Genomic DNA, 20531 nt, shown 5'->3' with positions numbered 1-20531 from the left:
GACACTCAGGCGTCTGCTTGGTCTTCCTCTCATTCAAGTCAGCCTGAAGCTTCAATTTTGACTGACCTCATTGGAGATACACAGAATTTCAAAATTGTAAACATCAGATTGACTTTGCACATGATTATTTGAACACAATCGGTGATGCAGCACATGTAAACAGACCATAAAACTATAGAGGCCCATATTCTTTGTCCTGACAAAAGAAAAAGACTAACATTACTGGAATTTACTGGGTCAATTGTGAAATTCTTGAATAGTGTCTGTATTATACTGCCCCCAGGTGGCCAAGGCATGAACACCAGAAGGGGAAACATGCATTGAATGGATGTAACGAGGCATTTGCAGTTGTTCATTTTAATTCACAGATCTTAATAGTTCGATTGGTTATTTCCGTAATATGATATATTAGGTTTAACGTGGGACCAGTAAAAAAAAAAAATAGAGCAACATTTTTTTCAACTCACAAAATTAGGGACGCTTCTTTTTGCATTTGACCTTTTCTGTCGGAAACAACTGCAATATTTCACCTACTTTACAAACAAGAATAGTTCTCAGCAGAACACAGACCTCCACTATGGACAAAAAAAATCCTAATATGGGCATCAAATGGACTTTTGCGTATTCGTGAATATTGTTACAATATTATATGTTTTTACAAATGTTATTCATTGCTGTGATTGACTGGTGACAAGTCCAGTGTTTCACTTCCTGCAACCGTGATGGTAGAAGATGGATGGATGTATGGATGGTATTATTTATTTAGAAATTCACTGCCGGCAAAGTAAAAAAAAAAAAAAAGAAAAGATATTTGACGTCTTAAGCCGTCAATAGCAGTAAATGAGTTACAAATGTGTTGAAAAATCCAATCTCATAATGTAAAAATAAATAAAGAAAGAAAGAAAAATCTTAAAGTGTCACCTCTATGGCGCTCCCTAAATTTGACGCTAACACTCAACATTTCCTGAACATTGGAATCAATTCCGTATAAAATTGTTTCCAGCCCATTCTCCTTGGCGTAGGGTAATACGATTCCATTTTTTTTTTAACAGCGCAATGATGGTTCCAAAATAACAGGCATACTTGGAAGACAGATCATTCTGTTTTATTAAACAATATTTCACATTTTCAATCATTTTGATTTAAACATAAGTTTGATCCTGTAATCTTTTTTTAACGCGACACAATGGCTGGCTCAGCATTTGCTGCTTTTTAATATTCATCATGCTGCAGTGGTGGTGCGTTCATATCTGACCTCTGACTTTTTTTTTTGAAGATGTCACGTGAGCGGTCCTCTGCACCCTCATTTCGCCATAAAGTTTCTCTCAGAGCTTTAAGAGTGCTTCAAAGGTTTGGAGGTGGATGCAACAGCAGATGAATAAAGACAGGCGAGATTAATATACTCATGTCACGATTGTTATGAAACTGTTTAAGGGTATTAAGATCACACACACGCACACGTGTGCAAATAGTCCCAGCACTCGCAAACTGAAAACAAGCGAGAGACAAAACATTCGAAAAAAAAAGAAGAAAAAAAAGAAATTAACTGTGATTATATTTTTGACATTTGTGAACAATACTTTGTAGGAGGCATTCCACAGAATTTGTGACGTTTGTGTTCAAAAGAAATAAAATGGTAAATTAAAAGAAATGTTTTTTTTAGCCAAGTTTACTGCACATTTATCTGTTTGCATATTTAGTTAATACAATTTAAGATGTTAATTTAAACTATCTTGAGTACTCGATAAATTGCATTTATTTCCTCTTCCCGCTCTTGAAAATTAGAATTTAAAATAAAATATAATAAATAATATAATATAAATTATATATATATATATAATATAAAAATATATATTTTTCAAATATTTTTGTTGTTGTGTCATCATGTGGCTATATTAATTAATGTATTGGCAAATTATATGCTTAAAAACTCACTAGTTTTACTTCTAGTCCTTTTACTTAAATAAAACAATGACATATAAAAAAAAGTTGCCTGAAATGAGGCAATACAAATTTTTAAATTAAATATGTGTATTATCAAATCTAGCATTGAAAGACAGAAATATGTTTTTTGGGGAGTGTTACAATAAGAAAATGAGTTTTGTGCGTGTTTGGGGGGGCCTATTTAAAATGAAATTAGTTATCAACTGAATTTTCTGTTAAATAAAAATGAATGTGTTCATAATTAATAATAATGATATATACAGTATTTGTACTGCCTTCATTTTTTCATTGTTACCATATCAGCCAGTGAAGAGTTGGAAAAAAAACAAAAAAAGCTGGCAGCTGTTTGTCTTGACCAAAACTCTTTCAATTAGGTCAGCTTCTCTCTGAGAACGCGGTATTTAATCTGATTGTGCTAAAATACATTGTAAAGCTGAAACCAAAGAAACAATGAGTCCTCCTGACTGGGCCTCTGAAATCCTGATTTTAGGATTGAGGCCTAATCACAAACGCTCCTGACCTGTGACCTGTGCTCATGTGTTTGGATCATCTCGCTGACTCTTCACTCTCATTGTGATATCAAAAGAATAGAGATGATATTATTCTTCTCCAGATCTGATCTTGCCTCACAATTACATTTTTATCAGCACTCAGTTCAGGATACGCAGCAAATAAACCATATTGCGCAGTCTGTTTGTAAAACAAGTGGTTATACTAATGTCTCTCAGCAAAAAACGATGTACTTGAATCCGTTGCAAAACACCGACGCTAGATCCTGAGCAGCACGAACAAAGTGCTACACGTTGGAAAGATCATTGAAGTGAGAGAGGGGCCCCATTGGTACGTTCTCCCCTTCAGTGTTTCCCGATTGGTCTGATCTGAGGTGGGAGGGGTCAGGGGTGCAGGCACAGTGCTGGGTGCGAGGGTGGTGAGGCTGGCGCACATGTTGTACAGGTTTCCAGAGAACTGGGCCTTCCTGGATTCTTGTCTTAGGGACTCCCACACTAGAGCTGCTTCTCTGGGACAGCCGGACATGGCCGTGTTGGCACAAGCATGGAAGTCATTCCAGGACCTTCAAGGAATGAGGACGTGAGGAAAGAAGCGATCAAATATTGTCACATACAGTTGGTATAAAAAGTCTACACACCCCTGTTTAAATGTTAGGTTTTATGGGATATAATAATAATAATATGACGAATCATTTCAAAATGTTTTCCACCTTTGTGACCTATAATCTGTTGAATTCAATTTTGAAAAAAAAAAAAATTAATTAAAAAAAAAAAAAATATATATATATATATATATATATATATATATATACATATATATATATATATTATATATTATTTTTTCAAGAGAGGACGTAAAAAATAAACAACTGACATAATGAGGTTGCACAAGTGTACACACCCTCTTAAAAATGGGGATGCGGCTGTGCTTAGAATTAACTATACAGTTTCAAACGTGTGTTAAATAGCAGTTAGCGCACACGTGCCACCATTTAAAGTTCTTTACCAAAAAAGAAAAAAAAAAAGAAGTGCATCAGATTATCCCTAGATAAAGTTTAGATGTTCGAGTAGGCTTTTCTGACTTTTTGTTTTTCAGTTTCCTGCAGAAGCCTTAACGTTTTGGACAAATACTGAATGCTATTGAAAGCTGTTCATAATTCCTTCAAATTAATGTAAGGACTAAGACACTAACACATTTCACTAATGACATAAAACACGCTATGATTTTAATACAATATTACTGTGAATGGTTTTGATGGTGAAAAGTTGATTCTCACCTGCAGATTGTGTCAATGTCCTGCGACTCCTCATCTTTTTGTGTTTCCGCCAAACTGTCCCCAAGTGTCAGCAAACACTGTGCAAAACTCTTGTAGATGGAACCACACGAAACAGCAATTGCAGCTCCATTACAGAATTGGACCAAGCCTGGAGAAAAGGGAAATGTTGTAATCAACGTACGTTTCAGTTTGTACTGTACAACGCATGTCACATTGTGCATGTCACAAAATAATATCACGTCACAAGGATGGTTGGGGGATTTCATGTAGTTTAGTAAAATGCAATGCCCATACGCTTGTAAGGATCAAATAGATGCAAAAATATGTTGCGTTGTATTCATCTGGAAGGATTACACAATGTGAAAGCCTAAGTCATTGTGGCCTTACATAAGCACTGCCTGACTTCACTGATGAGACTGAAAACACAACCCTCTGTTTCTTCTGGAAAAGCTTTATGCACACATGATTGTGCTACCTGGCTTGTGGGTTTTGGTCCTGATTACTAGCGTTGTCGAACAAACAAGGCCAAGCTATCAGGATGTGTTCCACTACTAGCGGGTTAGTGGACTTAAGGTCGGGGGTTGGTCAAGTTGACATGAGACACATAAGAAGTGAAAATCTTTCATTTTATTATATTCTTTTATTTATTATCCCCCCCCCCTCCCCTCCACGAGCCGTCAATAATCGTGTGTGGGGGTTTGAGTCCCAATGATCCTAGTAGATAAAATGTCTGTGGCTTTATGTCGGTGGCAGGGTCACCCATGGCAAGGTCCGAGGTGACAGACCAGACCGAGGACAGCTCAGAGACCCCGTAAGATGAATAACACAAATCAAATGGACTTAGTTTGACCTTGACCGGACTCGGGTTACAGAAGCCTCCGTCTAGAGCAAGGGTGGGCAAACTTTTTGATTGGCGGGCCACAATGGGTTCTAAAATTTGACAGAGGGGCCGGACCAGGAGCAGATGGATGGAGTGTTTTGCTAACCTGACCTCATTAAATGAAAGTGAATAAAAGCATTAAAACAAAATATATGTATTTGAAAAACCACAGTATTTGGAAAATAAAACATTTACAAGGTTTATTCATTTAATTTTTTTCAAGTTCGGCGGGCCGGATTAAAACGTTCAACGGGCCGCATGTGGCCCCCGGGCCGCAGTTTTCCCACGCCTGTTTTAGCAGCTGATGTGTTACCGTGAACAGTTCTCTAAGTGCCGTTCAAAATAAAGTAGTATCTTTGAAAAGGCAACATTTAAACCAGTCTTTGTATTGGTTCCCTTGACAGACAGAATAATTCCGGCGGACTATGTGCACGTCACACACATATCCACAAAAAAAGTAGAAACACAAATCTGTGATACTTGTACATGATAAATATTCAATGCAAAGTTTTATTTGAATGATTAATTATTTGAATTATATATTTAATTCAATTTGGCAAACAAATTGAATTTCAAACAATCATGTTTACAATCACAGTGTGAGATTGTGAGCAAGGTGAACGTCCATCTCAACACAAGACCCAAATAAAAATATAAAACAACACTCACAGATGAATCAAATTGCAACAAAGTTCTGTAAACTTGACCGCGCGCACGCACACGCTCACGAGGAACACAAACACAAACAATCTTACTGATGGAGAAGGCGATGGGCAGCAGTAGAGCCGTGGCGTCTGCCCGGGACTTCATCATTGGGCTCAGCAGAGTCCCGCGGAGCTGAGTCCCTCCTCCGACACAGAGGCTCGGAGTGATTCTCCTGATGGATGAAAATCCACAAAATGTGAAAATGCGTCCTGTCACCATCCGTTGGGAATTCATGAGATTGCAAAAGTACAGAACGCGCAGAGGCACAAGCCTGATGGATTAGTGTGTGTGTGTGTGTGTGTGCGTCACAAGAGGGTTGGACCAACACATCCAACGCAGGACTCTGGATTAAAGCGGATTCTAATTTCCGGTCTTTAGTATTTAGAATCTTTATTGACGCACACAAAAATACATGGAGTGGAATTTGTAATAATGTGTCCAACAAACACTGACCTGTAAGCGAATCCTTGTTTCTCAAGTGTGACATGGGAGACGTCAAATGGAAACATAATTGTGAGTACATTTTTTTTTTTTTTTTTTCACGTGAGCAGATGGTGTCCCAATACCGGAGAGAGAATGTTGACCACCTGAGACTTAAATGTAGCAGCACAGCAGCGCCCTTGGAGAGTACGGAACCAATCCATGCGGGAGTCATGGAAAGCCGTGATGTGTTGGTCGGAAGTTTTCGGAAGAGGACAAAAAAAAATTTATATAAGTCCTTGAAACGTGAAAATAAATATATTAACAACCTTGCCAGTGATTTTAAATGCACTGGTCAACAAATTTGTAGAATTGGTTTTTAATCAGAGTTGGAAGTAATTTATTTTGCGTATTTTTTTGCGCTGATTCCAAGCCCTTGTTTTTTTTTTTTTCTCTCAAGCATGTCAGGTGATGATATAGCAATATGCAATATTGTAATATATTTAGTAAAACGTATGTTTGGTTCGGCAACAGGTGGAATTTATTTCTGAATCGACAAAACTATAAATTAAATAAACGCATGATAAAATTAAACTTTTTATAGGTGAGACTTAAAAACAAACAAAAAAAAAGAAAATATCTCAAAAAGCTGATGTGCTAGAAAAAAAATGAAAAACATTTTTTTTTTTTAATCACTTAAAAAATAGGTTTTGGGACACATAAAGCCATCTGTGATTCAAATTTGCTGTTGAGCGGTGAAACTGAGAAAACATAAGACTTCTAAATGGTGAAAATCAGGCTCGCGCCCAAACGCAGTGGGCGTGTCCACTGAAAGTCTTGAAACCGCACCCCCTGTTAACTGTCAATCAAACTGATTACAACAACCTCGAAAAATGCTTGCTACTTTGTCTAGCATCTTTATTATGCCTGCACATAACTAAATGTTTGAGCCACTTAATGGCTCCGGTGGGTGGAATATATCTCATACTTCAACAACGAGGCGCTCTAAAGAAGCTACACCTGCACGACGCCCCTGTCCGCATGCTGGCTGTCACGTCAGAATAAAAACAATAAAAAAATAAAACAAAAATAAAAATTCGACCATACTCGCTCTTCTGTCGTTCTCTACATGACTTGCGCACACCCACAGCCAACAACGAGGCACTCTAAGTCAGCCCTGCCAATGGACAATCTGAAGAAAAGATGCATTTTTCTGTTGTAGGCTAACTACACCTAATTCCACACCACAATTGCGTAATTAATAATGCAAAGGTGCTCAAGTTCTTCTATAAAGGGAGATGGGCAACTAAGTGCATCACTGGGACCCGATTTTAGCCGGTACAAAAAAATCTGGGAAACAGGTAGACGCTTTCTCTCCACAAATGAGTACGACAATACATAGATCTCAGATGTTTTCAGCACAAAAATGTACACTATCATATATTTAAAATTAAATCTCTGAATTCACATAACAGGATGTTAAAGATGAACACATGCATTCCCTTGACCTGGTCTCGACATCCTCTTCCTCTATACCGCTTGACCTCCAAATCATGTGCTTCACCCACGTACAGATGGCCCACACTATACATTAGTGTAAATCCTCGTTCACATCTGTATGCCGACAGAAGAGAAATGGGAGCCCATTGTTAATCTGCGGCTTAATACAACCATTAACCGACAACTAATCTGTCTGTGTCTGAAGCCGCTGTCCTAAATCAATACATCCTCATGGAAGCTACTTTGACAGCAGCGGCAGACACGGCTCACGTCGTCACCTTGTAGATGTGCATAAGACACATTAATGAAGTAGATTGATGTGTTGTACCACTAACATTATTAGGGACTTGAATTAATCTTTTTTTTTTTTTTTTTTAGTAGTTTTTTTTTCTGCTTCCAGATAAGATCATCAAGTATTAGCATGTGCTTATAATGGGACAGTTGAAACTCCTCAGCTCACTCATCAACCACAATATTTGGTGCCAGGTAGTGATGGGTCAATGAAGATTCAAATCTGCTTCATGAACCAGTTGTAGTATTGTTGAACTCCAGTAGATGGCACTACTTGGCAATGCTTTGGATTTTTGAAAATTAATTTTAACTTCTCATTTACATTCATCCATTTTCTACGCAGCTTCCCCTCACGACACAACCAATGTGAATCATAAACACGAGCAGCAACCAAATATGAGTCACTATCGGCATCCTTCAAAAGATAAAAAAAAAGGTGCATCTTTCCTAAATGTAAAGATTTATGTTGTAAAAATGGCAGCTTTTGGAAATGAAGATAGTTGTATAAATTTGATTGACAGGACTGGATTAAAGCATTATGTAACACAGAAGCAGAAAAAAAAATCCAGATGAGATTAGAGTCTGGGTCCTCGCTCTGTAGAATATTCACCTTCCGTTCATTTAATTACCCTTGACATCATTATCATGACTATATTGTTGTTATTGTCATTCTTAAAGACGTACGGTGGTCATAACTCACCAGGTTGATTATATTTGATTCCGAAGGTGAACCTTCAATCGAGGAAAGGTTCCGTCCGAGCCGCAAAAAAAAAAAAAAAAAACAGCTCATTCCACGTGCGCCATCTAGAGGGAGGAAACAATAGTGCATCTTGGAGTTTACAGGTAGTTGATTTTCTCCGGTTTTCTCCCACATTCCAAAGACATGCATGGTAGGTTGATTGAACACTCTAAATCAGGCGTGGGCAAACTACGGCCCCGTTTTAATCCGGCCTGCCAAATTTGAAAAAAATTAAGTGAATAAACCTTGTTAATGTTTTCTTTTCTAAATACTGCGATGTGTCAAAGACAGATATTTTTTTGGAATGCTTTTGTTCACTTTCATTTAAAATTAATTTTCTGATGAGATGAGGTTACCAAAACACTTTCCATGTGCTCCTGGTCCGGCCCCTCTGTCAAATTTTAGAACCCATTGTGGCCTGCCAATCAAAATGTTTGCCCACCGCTGCTCTAAATTGTCCCTAGGAGTGAGTGTGCCCTACGATTGGTTGGCGACCAGTTCAAGGTGTACGTACCACGCCTACTGCCCGAATACAGTTGGGATAGGCTCCACAATGTCCCATCACTGGTGAGCTATTTTTAGAAGAGGCCTGCAGAATGCTCATCTGGTGGATGAGCGTATGGATAAGCCGAAATAAATCAAACAACAAGTGTACTTCAAAATGTCATTTAATGACAACCATCGGTTCAAAGATGAGAAATGTCTGTTTGTAGCATATTGTGCCAAAAGCACTTGTGATGCAGCCACTAAGAAATTTAGGAGTCGAGAAACACTTCACTATAAACAGGGACGTCAAATCCATCGATCGTACAAAAACAAGTGCTTATAAAAGACAAAGGCAGAACGTTAACATGTTGCAACTTGACTGCGTCGTAGCTTTGACATCCAGAGTGAAAAGAAATCTGTAGCACTGTTTTTGTATATTCATATCACTATAACAGAAATAATATGGAGCAAAATAAAAGTTGAAAGTGGACACTAATACATCTTTGTTTTGAGGAAGGGTTTCCCCCAATCAGATTGCGTGTCGGTTTTTATTGGAAAATTATTATAGTAAATGCTGTAAAATATTTTAGCGATTAGGCACACAAAGTTTCCTGTAATAATTTAATGTCAATTATTTAGCAGCAGATTATGTACAGTCCAAGAGAAGGAATCAAATTTGAGTATAAAGCTGAAAATTTTGAAAAAGCCAGCCTAGATGACTCCATAAACCTCGAGCCAAAACTATTTCTCTGTCACCAAACACTAATTTCAATTCACTCACAAGAAAATGGCTATCGTGCACTAAAAATATTTCTTCCCAACGCTCATATTTAAGTTGGTCTACCTTGCACGTCTACGATTGGAAAGTGGATTAATCAGCTTTTAAAGATCATGACTGACACTGTAGAAAGTAGTGATGAGTAAATGAAGCTTCAAATGTGCTTCATGAACCACTTGTAGTATTTTGGGACTCCAGTAGAGGGCACTCTCTGTTCAACATTGGTCTAAAAGGACACTTAGTTGCCATTTTTAAAACCCTTTATTTAAAGCAACAGTGCCATCTACAGGACACAAAAATACAACAACTGGTTCATGAAGCAAATTTGAAGCTTCATTTTCCCATCACTAATAGAAAGCCATTTAAACAGTTCTTCGATATGCTTCATATCCATCTCAAGGTCCATGTACCAGTGAGCCAATTCAGCGCACTTGTAGAACTGTGATGTTTTTCCACTACTAGTGCCACTTTTGGCTGACAAGAATGCATTTAAACATCACTAGTAACCTACTGTGCTGAACTAGTAACATTTCCAGGCCCAAATGGTCGGTCATGCATCAGTACCCGTTTGGAACCTACTAGAAGCAACAAAATGTGCACTAGTAAAATGCAGTTGTACTAGTATGCCAAGGTTGTGTAGTACCGGAAAGTTGTATGGAGACAAGTCATAAAGTAGACGACAGTGGTGGTAAAAAAAACAAACAAACAAAAAAACCCCACTGGTATTAAGACTACTAGTAGTGCACAGAAAAGGCTTAATCCATGTACTAGTAAACCTTTTTCCTCATAAATTGGACAACTTTGGCAGATTAGTACGACATGATACAAGTGAGGCAAAACTGCTCTTATCAACAACGGCTACTAGTATTACGTAGTTGTCCAACTAGCACACTGCATTGTCTTATCAGTGAGGTCAAAGAGCATACTAGTACCTGGACCTTTAGCTGAACATCAGGATATCAAATAAATATTCATTAAAATGATTGATGGAAAGCAGGCCAAGTACTACTCACCACTATTAACATAATATTCTACTAGTTAACATCTCTCACTTCACTTGTACAACTACGAGCACACAGTTGTCAACTAGTACTCAGATGTCTCACTAGTTGTTCTACTAGTGAGTAAACATGTATAGAGTAGTGCAAGGCAGTAATGGTAAACATGTTACGAGGAGGAAAACATTTAATTGGTTTGTTTGTAGTATTTGTAATGTTTTATCATGTGTTCTGTAAAATGGTGTTACAGCTGCAGCTCTTGTGACAGCGGTGTATAAATAAAAAAAAAAGTTGAGAGATAGTCGTCCTACTAGTGCATTGCGAGAACTAGTACACTGACCTTAAACTGTGAAATTAGTTAACAATGCTTTACTAGTTCTAGTATTGCATCCAAATGTCAAGAAGTGCAGTTTTTCCTCACGAGTAACATGTACGTAGTTGCACTACTGGTATGCCAAAGTTTTCCGGTTAGTGGGCAGAAATGTCGTACAATAGGGGGAAAAAGTAAGACAACAGTTGTACTAGTGCACAGAATAGGTTATAGTTATGACAAAGTCCGTACTAGTGCATAAACCTTCAACTGTATATTGAATAAAATGCTCAAACAGCTTTCCATCTGACACTACCAGTTAAACAACTACAGCTAAACATCTTTATACACGACCAGGGCTACGAAAATCAGCTTTACAGTCATTGAAAATAAACTTTTGTACAAAGGCCGAATGTCCCTCAGTTCATTTGCACCCGCTCGTCTCTTGCTAGATTTTCTTGTTGACGTTCAGAGGCACCGGGTGGCCGCCCAGCAGCCGGTCACGCTCCCGCACCTCCTCCTGCAGCTTGGCCTCCATCACCCGCAGTTGGCGGATGGTGGCCTTCATTTCCTTCATCTTCACCTCCATGAGGGCGATAATGTCCCGCTGCTCGTTGAGTTTGCGCAGCAGCTCGGCCGACGTGGTACCGGTGGTCAGCGAGTACGAGTGGTCCAGTGGGCTGCTGGTCACGCTGACGTACTGCACGACCGTCTGCTTCGCCTCCGCCGAGGAGGGGTCATCCGCAGCGACGGCAACGCCGGTGAGTTCGGTGGAAGCGCAGACAGGCGCGGTGAACGGCGCCTCCGTCGCTACTGGCAGCCGCGCCGTGCCCAGATACTCTCCGTTTTGGCCGATCTGCACCACCGTGATGCTGTCGTCGATGGCCTCGCCGCCGGCGTTGGCCTCGGCGCCCTCGGCCGTGTTCCCCAGCACGGTGTTGATGACGACCCCGGTGGTCGCTCCGGCGGGGGCTGCAGCCGACGTCGTGGACAGCTTCTTACCTCTGCCCCGCCGACTCCTGCGCTCGTTCACACCTCTCAGAGGGAAAAGCGACGGCACTCGAATGCTGTAGGTTTTCCTACCGCCCACGAAGTGCACGCTGCAAACCCGGTGCCCCGTAGTGGGCTGGAAGGTGCTGAAACAGCCGCTGACCCCGGCCCGGGAGATGTTCCTCAGCCACAGCTCTCGGAGTGTGGTGTCCTTCGGAAACGTGTAGAAGCGCAGGTCCCGGTCGCGATGCGAATTGCTATAGCAGCCGGGAACACAGCAGGTGAATCCAGGCATGGTAACGCCGACGCCTATAGCCCTCGAATTCAAATCGCACGTTCAGGTACGCCGCTTTTATTGCACTTTCTTTATTGTGCGCGCTATCGTCTTCAGCGGCCTGTAGCCGGAACTACACGTCCCACAACGCTAACAACTTCCTGTTTGTTTTCCAGCGAACGTGGCGAAATTCTTGCTATACCAGAGCTTAACTCCTTGCGAATTTAGCTGGAATAAGAGCAAAATAAAACCTGCAAGTGTGTTCTATCCGGGGCTAGTGTTTTGTCAAAAGAAGAAAACGCTTAGTTATTTTTCTTCGGTAGGATGTCAACACAGCAGCCCGCCATTTAGGACTAAAAATCCCAGAATGCTTTGCGCTTCATAAACACGACGAACCCAAAGCTACTGTCCCCGCTGGCCATTTTGTGGTATTACATGCGTTTTACAATAGCACTCATAATGTGAGGCAGAATATTTGGCTTTTTATTTCAAATTCCAACATGAACTTAAAATGAACTACCTATAACAGACTCTACAGACCAACTCTTGTTCCAATTTACTTCTAGGAGCACAGTAGCGCTTAAAATGCAATTTTCAGGTCGTAAGTAGAAAATTTAGGGACCAACATAGGAAATCGACTTGCGAAGTAAATATTCACATTTCCACAAATTTTCACTTCATTACTGGTCAGTGGGCAGAAGTGTGAAGCAGAAGTTTGTCAACAACAAAAATTATTCCAGACTAATAATTTTAAGAAAATCTACATTTACTGGTCGTACTTGCTCAAGTAGATGAAAATTTTACTTTCACTGTCTCAAATTTTGGGGGCAAAATGCCAATATTTAGGGGAACTGTGGGTCACGGCATAACATTTAAAGGGGAACTTAATTTGATCTCTAAACGTTTGAATATACTTGTATTAACTGTGCAACATGTGCACAATTGAGTAAAGGTCAAATAAAATTCACCTGTAAAGGTCATAGTGTATTTTAGGTTCAACCCGAAATTTCATCCTAAAACATTTTGTGACTAGTATAAATCACCTGTTGGAAGTACACAATCAACATCATTAAGGAAACCCTGCAAAATGTAGTGAACTTCAGAAAATGAGCCACAGTAAAATTTTACAAAATCAATAATGCTCATTTTTGATCGACATCATCACATGCAGTAGCTATTTATTTTGAAACATCTTATTGTTATCGCTGTAGTATGAGACATTGTAGACATTGTAACGTTACACCAATAATCTACATAAACTTAAAGGCATACTAGTGACAAAACTTCAACCTTTATTTTATGTAGCCAAATCATGTGCATCTACTTGTGTCGTGCTCACAAATCATAACCACAATGGTGCCTATATGTTTTTTTATAGAGAAGAATTTCAAATTACATACGAAAAAAAATGTAGCGATCGAATGGCATCTTAATAATAAAAATGTCAAATTTACGTAGTTATATGGGTGAAATGTATACAATTTTGCTAAACGTCTTTATTTCAATGCAAACTAGCTTGCTAATTATTTGATAAAATGGGTTACTTTAAAACAGCTTGCAGTCATACCTACCTACTTCCGTGGAAACATGAACAACTGACACAGCGACGGCAATGCGAGGTGAACAAACCTCAGTAGATATAGTACATATTGTAACGAATTGGGTTATCTGTTTTCTGTTCCTGTGTTGACGTTTATGTTTTGCTGAGTTGTGTTGTTTCCGATTTTTGTGAATGCATCACGCGACTCACTGGACCGGAGGTGTGTGCAAGAAAGAGAGCGAGTGATCGGTTGTGCTGGTGACGGAGCGAGTTGCCCGGACTTGTGATCGGTTACCAACAGTGCCGTTTTGTCTGAATAAAAACGAGAAATTTAATGTGGGGGCTGACGTGTGTCTTTTAAATACGCAACGAAGTTGAATTAATTTAATTATTAATAAACCTATTAGTAATGTACATATCAAATATAGTCGGTTATGAGGAAGCCAAGCATTTGTCGTCTTGCTCGCAGTGTTTCATCCTCTGAGAGCATCTCCTCTTTTTTTAACATCTCTGGTTGAGCATTCACGTCCATCGTCTATGCAGGAGTTACCATTAGCAACTGGGCAGCGCCCGGCTGAGCACTTGCTGCAGTTGTTGAGGAACGAATGCTCCTGCATAAACACAGTAGGTAGCAAACGTAACGTATGCATACCTGATTAAATTAACATACGTCAAGGGGCTGTGTATTTTAACAATTCCTTCGTAACTTCTCTCGTACGCTGTTTGACTGATGTCTTTGTCGCGGCTAGCTTGTTAGCTGGCAAACGTGCTAGCAAACCTTATCACAATGCTCACTGACTCTTCTGTGGATGCGGTCCGTCCAATCACTGGTTAATCATTGACATTTTTGCCACGTTCGCTTGTAGTTATTCGTGAAAAAGAGTCTGTCGCCTACTATGCTGTGTATATGGTTGGTTGCAACACAAACAGAGCTAGCCTAATATTATTTCATGCAAATTTAAGATCAAACCTGTTTTTCCTCCTCAGAAAACAACCCAGAGTGAGCGGTTTATGCGAAAGGTTTCGGTTAAGCCTCCCACAAGGAATAACATTGTTGTCAGGTGCTCCTACCACATTCCACGTGCTGGCTTTGCTCTTGACAGGTTTGAACCGATCTGATAGTGGCCCTAAACGGCCCCCAAAGAGACAGAATTTACATTTATCTAATCAAATAAATATGCCTGATACACTTTACACAAGGCATTATATGATCAGGATTTGGCAGCCAATAAGCAAAAAAAAAAAAAATTCCAATCAGTGTGAACAATTTATTCACTTTACTGTCCAGTCGACACCTGCTATCTGCCCACTAATTGGCACAATCCGCTCATTGAAATACATTGGATTGAAATATGGCGTAAAACCGACCCCTCTCACCCCCAAAGAGCAGATTATTTAAAAATCGTGGAAATTATTTCATTTAACACTGGTAGCATAAAACTTTCCGGGCGTGAAGGAGGTTGTGTTTGCTGCAATTTTTTATTTTTTTATTTTGCGACTCTGATAATGAAATCTGTGTAACGTCTACTTTACACAGATGTACTGATTATGTTATGTGCAACAGGAATACCATGTTAAAAATGTGCTGGGACAAAATACATTACTGTCAGAAAAGCAGATCGATATGTCACTGCAACATGCTCTGTCTCAGTATACAGTCACTGGGACATGCAGATGAATCACCGTACTGTATTTGCTCATATTGTGACTTTGCGGCTTTATTGAATTGTTTGTAGAAAATAAAGTGCATTCTGTCAGGGTAGTTTGCATCTTCTCACTGGTCCATCTAGCTGGTTATGAAGTACTTCAAACAGGAATAAGACTATTTACTAAAGTATTACAAATTTTGTCACCTTTTTGTGATTTTTTTTTTCCAGGGGGAAAGTCTCACTTCCAGACACCAGAGAGGACACTGGCAGATTAATGACTTTACAGTCAGGATGTATGTGAGCGTCACTATGAGTTTGATGTAAGGCTGCAGCAAGCTGCGCCGTCATGCTGCCTGGAGTCGGTGTGTTTGGGACAGGAAGCACAGCCCGGGTGCTGGTCCCTATGCTAAAAGCGGAGGGCTTTGAGGTCCATGCGCTCTGGGGGAAGAGCGAAGAGGAAGCGTGCAGCCTGGCTAAGGAGCTCGGTATCCCGTTTCACACGAGTCGATCTGATGACGTGCTGCTACACCAAGACGTTGACCTTGTTTGCATCTATATTCCACCCTCAATGACACGGCAGATTGCTGTCAAAGCACTGGGTAAGAGGTCAGAAACACACGTGACTTTTCTGAACAGGTGCATGGCAGCCACTGTTGAGGTGTTCAAATTAGAGTTGTCGCGATCCAGTCACGCGATAGGAAATCATGGCCGATCAAGTCATTTTCAGATGATTAGTGCTGACTGAAAATGATTAATTTATTTTTATTCATTTTCAAAGAACACAAAAGCGGCAAAATAATCCAGAGGTAAAAAGATAGACTCAAACTGACCGGCATGTTCTAGATGGAATAGAGCTATTTAGTTCTCAAATGAAATTCCTGAGTGATGACCTCAACTTCCTCTTATAGTCGCAACTTCCTGGCTGAGTGTGTCCCACCCTGCATGGAGGTCCCACGCTTGGAAGCTTTCTTGTGTGTGTATTTGTTTATCCCTGCACCAAATCTCATGTTGCAGGAAGTTGAACATTTGACAAATTCATATTTGTTCCGGTCACTATCGAAAAGCTGAGTGGCGTCGTCATTGATTCATGCTTGATGGAAAAACTCTGCTTTCAAACTGCCTTCCTGGTAAAATATGTTTATGTTATCAACGGAATAATACTAAACATTGCCTTTTTGTCTCCCTGCAGGCATAGGAAAGAATGTTGTCAGTGAGAAAGCTGCGACTGCTGTGGATTCTTTCCAGATGGTGAACGCAGCCAGGTATTACCCCCAGCTGCTCAGCGTCATGGGTAACACACTACGTTTCCTTCCCACTTTTGCGGCGATGCGGCAGCTGCTGATGGAGGGATACGTTGGTGAAGTGCAGGTATGCGACGTGCGCGTGTACGGGCCCAGCCTTCTAGACCGGTCGTACGGCTGGACTTGCGAGGACCTGATGGGAGGCGGGGGCCTACACACGGTCGGCTCGGCCATCATCGACCTTTTAAGTTTCCTGACTGCGAGGCGGGCCCAGCGCGTTCACGGCCTGCTGCGCACCTTCGTACAGCAAAACGACGCCATCCGAGGCATCCGACGAGTCACCAGCGACGACTTTTGTTTCTTTCAAATGTTGATGGGGCCGTGCTCGGGCGGCGTGTGCTGCACCGTGACCCTGAACTTCAACATGCCGGGTTCCTTTTTGCATGAGGTGATGGTCGTTGGATCCACGGGCAGATTGGTGGCCAGGGGGACGGAACTGTACGGTCAGCGCAATGGCAGCGAACGCGAAGAGCTGTTGCTTGGCGACGGCAGCTGGGCTGGACCTGACATACCTTTGCCTCACCTGCTGGGGTTGGGCGCCATGGTCAAGGCCCTGAGACAGTCCTTCCAGGCGCACCAGGAGCGCAGGCTGTGGGCCCGTGGGCCGGTTGCCATGGCACCCACCTTCGAGGACGGCCTGTACGTACAGACGGTAGTGGAGGCCGTGAAGCGGTCCAGCTTTAGCGGAGAGTGGGAGTGTGTTGAGATCATGAGTAAAGAGCCTGATCCCAACGACAACATGTGTGAGGCTCTGCAGAGAAATAAGAACTAATATTCAGATATTGGATTTTTCGGCTGAAATTTCAGGATGGCCCTAAAATGCCCGATAACATTTACAGGTGAATTTCGTTTGAGTTTCTCAAATTTTGAACACACTTGTCCAATTGTTCATTATTTCCGTGCTGTTTGCACAACTCGCTGTTCCTTGAGCGTCGCATGGTGAGCTGTGACATTGGCAATGCAAGCTCGAGAGATCTTTGACGTCAATTTCTGTCGGCAGCAGAGGGCGGTATTGGACAAAATGGCAATGATTGATGAAACGGGATATTGCTAAGTGCCTCTCAAAATGTCCTCTCTCCCATAATCGTCAGTTTCCACTCTGTGGCAATCTGCTTCTTCCTCGATAATCCCGCCGTGGTTTTCTGGTTCAATAAAACCCGATACAGGGATCACGTTTTTTTCAGTTGGGCCGTGCCGGCTGATGCGCGGTGCTTAATCACAAAGTGCAGCGAAAAATGAGCAACTGTAATTTCCGGGCGATCGTCGACCTCAGTCACCTTCGCTGTGTCGTTCAGCGTGTGGCGGGCCTAACGAGGAGCTGAACGTTCACCACACAATTTTGATTGGGCAACTCGTGAGTGAAAACTGTGAAAAGTACAGAAACACTGACGATATGGACATGTAGATTAAAGTTTAGAGAAGGTCAAATGAATTTCACCTGTAAATGTTAGAGTGCATTTTTGGTGAATCCTAAACTTTGCAATGAAAGCCCAAATATCGCTAACTTTGTAATGTGTTTTAAGAGTGCTACTACTAAACATGTCTGATGAAACGGGGGCCTGAAATGTTTTCACTTCAGCCACCGTTTACACCACATGACTACTTGGAGCTTTTTTTTTTTCTTCTTTTTTTTGTCACCTGTTGAGTAGAATGTTGTGCTGGCATGAGGGTGTTCCTCTTCAATATTTGGTTTCTGTATTGTGAACCTTTTATTTTTTTAAGACGAAATGCCTGTAAATTATTGCGCTTAAAAAAAAAACAACATGTTTTTCTGTTTTTCCTAACATTGGCACATTTATTTGAAAAATATTATTGTGCATCCTAGTCCTATGGCACCTTATTTGAAAGCGTTAATGATGTGATTTGACTGACAAATTAGCATTCGTGACCCTTGCAGAATTCTACTGATGCTCCATTGACAGTGCTCATCTTTTTGGGGAATATTTACAAGCAGAATAATGCGACTGCGCAGAAAGTTTTGAATGTCTCTTCCTCCAAGTCAAGAGGTTCTCGACTCAGGCCTTCCCAATGTGTAGTTTACTCCGGCTTTGTCCCACGTTCCAAAAACATGCATGTTAGGTTAGTTGGAGACTCGAAACTTTTCATGAGTGTGAATGGTTGCTTGTATAGATGTGCCCGGCAATCGACTGGCTCCAGCTCACCAGTGACTTCAAACGGGATAGGAAATCAGTTTTGATGTCATGCTATTGTGTAAATTATATTTGAAATACAAGGTCGGCTGTGTTTAATAAGCTATGTTGGAAAAAGTGATCGCAAGGTGACCGGTCAAAGTGGCTTGAACCCACCAGACAAAAGAGGCTGTAAGCTAGTGATGGGAAAATGAAGCTTCAAATTTGCTTCATGAAGCAGTTGTTGTATTTTTGAGTCCTGTAGATGGCACTGTTGCTTAAAAAAATGTCAAGTCAGTGTGCTTTCAGGCCAATGTTGAACCGAGAGTGCCATCTACTGGAGTCCAAAAATACTACAAGTGGTTCATGAAGCAGATGTGAAGCTTCATTGCTATTTACGGTCTACTACGCAAAGCAGCGGATGGTTCAGCACTGGGTGGGAAATCACATTTTCCCCGCATCAACCGCATACTTGAAAACATTTGAATTCCATCCGATTGTGGTTAAAAATAACAAGCAGATATTTGGACGTATAAAACAGAACATTTGGCAAGCAGGGAATTTTCTTCCTCCTTATCTGTTACACATTGATGTTTACTCTAAAAGGACCCAAGTTGCTTTGGATGTGTGAAGCGTGCAGTTAATATTTTGTTGCTTCGATTTTAATCTTGCATCGTCTGAAACGAGGCTCATTAAGTATTAAGTTTGCCGTGCAGCGACATTTTAATATTGTTGGTTTTGGATGACCTATATGACAAGCGAATGGGGTGGAACGCGGTTGTTTACGTTTGTTGTCCTTTTATAAGACTTTTTGTTGGTTGCAAAAACTTATTAACTGATGCCTCAAATATACCCTGTAATTGTGATATTTGAACCTTTGGATGCTGCGTGACCAGGATGATGTCATCATTTTCACACAGTAGTCACTCATTTAGGATTATATCAGTAACATTCTTTTTCGACTTACTCAGGCTATGTACATACACACATTTTGACCGAACTATACCAACAGTGCATTACTGTACTATAAAATTAAGTTTACAATATATGTCATATTACCCAGCAACATCATACTCAAGGTCCGTACAATTGATAAAAAAAAATACATTCCAAACATCTGACTGAGTTTATATCATCTTTTTTTTTTCTTGATTTTTATATTTTTTTTGCACTGATACTGTAAAATTATTTAACACATGGTGCACTTCCTCTACTAGCCGGCGTACTGCATATTTAATTTAACGTTTGTCTATATAAGGAAGAGTGTTTATTTATGTTTTGGTGCGGGAAATAATTTTTTGTTTTATCTGTTCGCTTTTGTCAGTCAATCTGTGAATTTCTGTTGAAGCTGAAATATTTATTAATTACTTTTTTATTTGGGTTTTTAATTCAGACCATGTCTCTTTGAGCACAGTGTGATGTGTTTAAGTCGGGGAACTGTTCATCTGACAGATAATTTCTTTTAATAAATACAGTTGTATTCATTTGAGTGTTTTCACTTTCTGCTCCTGTTGAGTGGCACCACACGTGTGTTGAAATGCTGGAGTGTTTGATCACACATGGAGCGGTGTTACCCACTGAGCCATGCAGCTGGTGCTGCCACTGACATTTTCTAAGAATGTTGCATCAGATTTACCTCAACTTCGTTTACTACAAAATTGTCCAAAATAGTGACCAGTTTCAGATTCTCTGCCCACGGTCCACCCAAATCCAATCTTCAGCCCAATCTGCTGGGTCAGACATTTGACCTAATCAGGAAGGAGGTTGACAGTGCATTTATTGGTAAAAAAAAAAACGGAGTAAATTAATAA

The 20531-nt window shown here is 40.6% G+C and overlaps 3 protein-coding genes across 8 annotated transcripts; 1 reads left to right on the top strand and 2 right to left on the bottom strand.

Moving 5' to 3' along the window:
* Positions 1-1083: 1083 nt before the first annotated feature.
* On the bottom strand, positions 1084-13829 carry nrn1lb (neuritin 1-like b). 4 transcript variants are annotated; one of them, XM_088295891.1, is made up of 7 exons: positions 13673-13829; positions 8227-8330; positions 7244-7349; positions 5903-5934; positions 5366-5487; positions 3731-3878; positions 1084-3016 (listed from the first exon to the last, which is right to left on the bottom strand). In XM_088295891.1, exons 3-7 carry the CDS (start codon positions 7325-7327, stop codon positions 2713-2715), a joined length of 690 nt encoding a protein of 229 aa, XP_088152017.1. In that variant the 5' UTR covers positions 7328-7349; positions 8227-8330; positions 13673-13829; the 3' UTR covers positions 1084-2712. The 4 variants fall into 4 exon arrangements, with proteins under 4 accessions (XP_088152017.1, XP_088152020.1, XP_088152021.1 ...); XM_088295894.1 differs by lacking the exon at positions 5903-5934; XM_088295895.1 differs by lacking the exons at positions 5903-5934; positions 7244-7349.
* Positions 10882-13649, bottom strand: thap11 (THAP domain containing 11). Its single transcript, XM_088295890.1, has one exon. It carries the CDS (start codon positions 12120-12122, stop codon positions 11286-11288), a length of 837 nt encoding a protein of 278 aa, XP_088152016.1. The 5' UTR covers positions 12123-13649; the 3' UTR covers positions 10882-11285.
* Positions 11279-20204, top strand: gfod2 (glucose-fructose oxidoreductase domain containing 2). Of its 3 annotated transcripts, none has more exons than XM_088295888.1 (4): positions 11279-14265; positions 14629-14744; positions 15519-15889; positions 16480-20204. In XM_088295888.1, exons 3-4 carry the CDS (start codon positions 15637-15639, stop codon positions 17361-17363), a joined length of 1137 nt encoding a protein of 378 aa, XP_088152014.1. In that variant the 5' UTR covers positions 11279-14265; positions 14629-14744; positions 15519-15636; the 3' UTR covers positions 17364-20204. The 3 variants fall into 3 exon arrangements, with proteins under 3 accessions (XP_088152014.1, XP_088152013.1, XP_088152015.1); XM_088295889.1 differs by lacking the exon at positions 11279-14265 and adding an exon at positions 14375-14551; XM_088295887.1 differs by lacking the exon at positions 14629-14744 and having other exon boundaries at positions 11280-14265.
* The last annotated feature ends 327 nt before the right edge of the window (positions 20205-20531 follow it).

This window comes from Idiotropiscis lumnitzeri, chromosome 5 (genome assembly GCF_059441095.1).
Source record: "Idiotropiscis lumnitzeri isolate Australia: NSW breed Sydney's pygmy pipehorse chromosome 5, RoL_Ilum_1.0, whole genome shotgun sequence".
Lineage (NCBI taxonomy): Eukaryota > Metazoa > Chordata > Actinopteri > Syngnathiformes > Syngnathidae > Idiotropiscis > Idiotropiscis lumnitzeri.
This window is presented reverse-complemented; position numbering and strand designations above follow the sequence as displayed.

Excerpts from the sequence above, each read along its gene's own strand:
- nrn1lb (XM_088295891.1), bottom strand. The coding sequence starts at position 7,327 with ATGTATAGTGTGGGCCATCTGTACGTGGGTGAAGCACATGATTTGGAG. Across the intron at positions 5,935-7,243 it reads GAAGAGGATGTCGAGACCAG|GGCGCTGCTGTGCTGCTACA; the intron begins GTCAAGGGAATG and ends GTACTCTCCAAG. Across the intron at positions 3,879-5,365 it reads GCCCATCGCCTTCTCCATCA|GCTTGGTCCAATTCTGTAAT; the intron begins GTAAGATTGTTT and ends CCTTTTCTCCAG.
- thap11 (XM_088295890.1), bottom strand. The coding sequence starts at position 12,122 with ATGCCTGGATTCACCTGCTGTGTTCCCGGCTGCTATAGCAATTCGCAT.
- gfod2 (XM_088295888.1), top strand. The coding sequence starts at position 15,637 with ATGCTGCCTGGAGTCGGTGTGTTTGGGACAGGAAGCACAGCCCGGGTG. Across the intron at positions 15,890-16,479 it reads GATTGCTGTCAAAGCACTGG|GCATAGGAAAGAATGTTGTC; the intron begins GTAAGAGGTCAG and ends GTCTCCCTGCAG.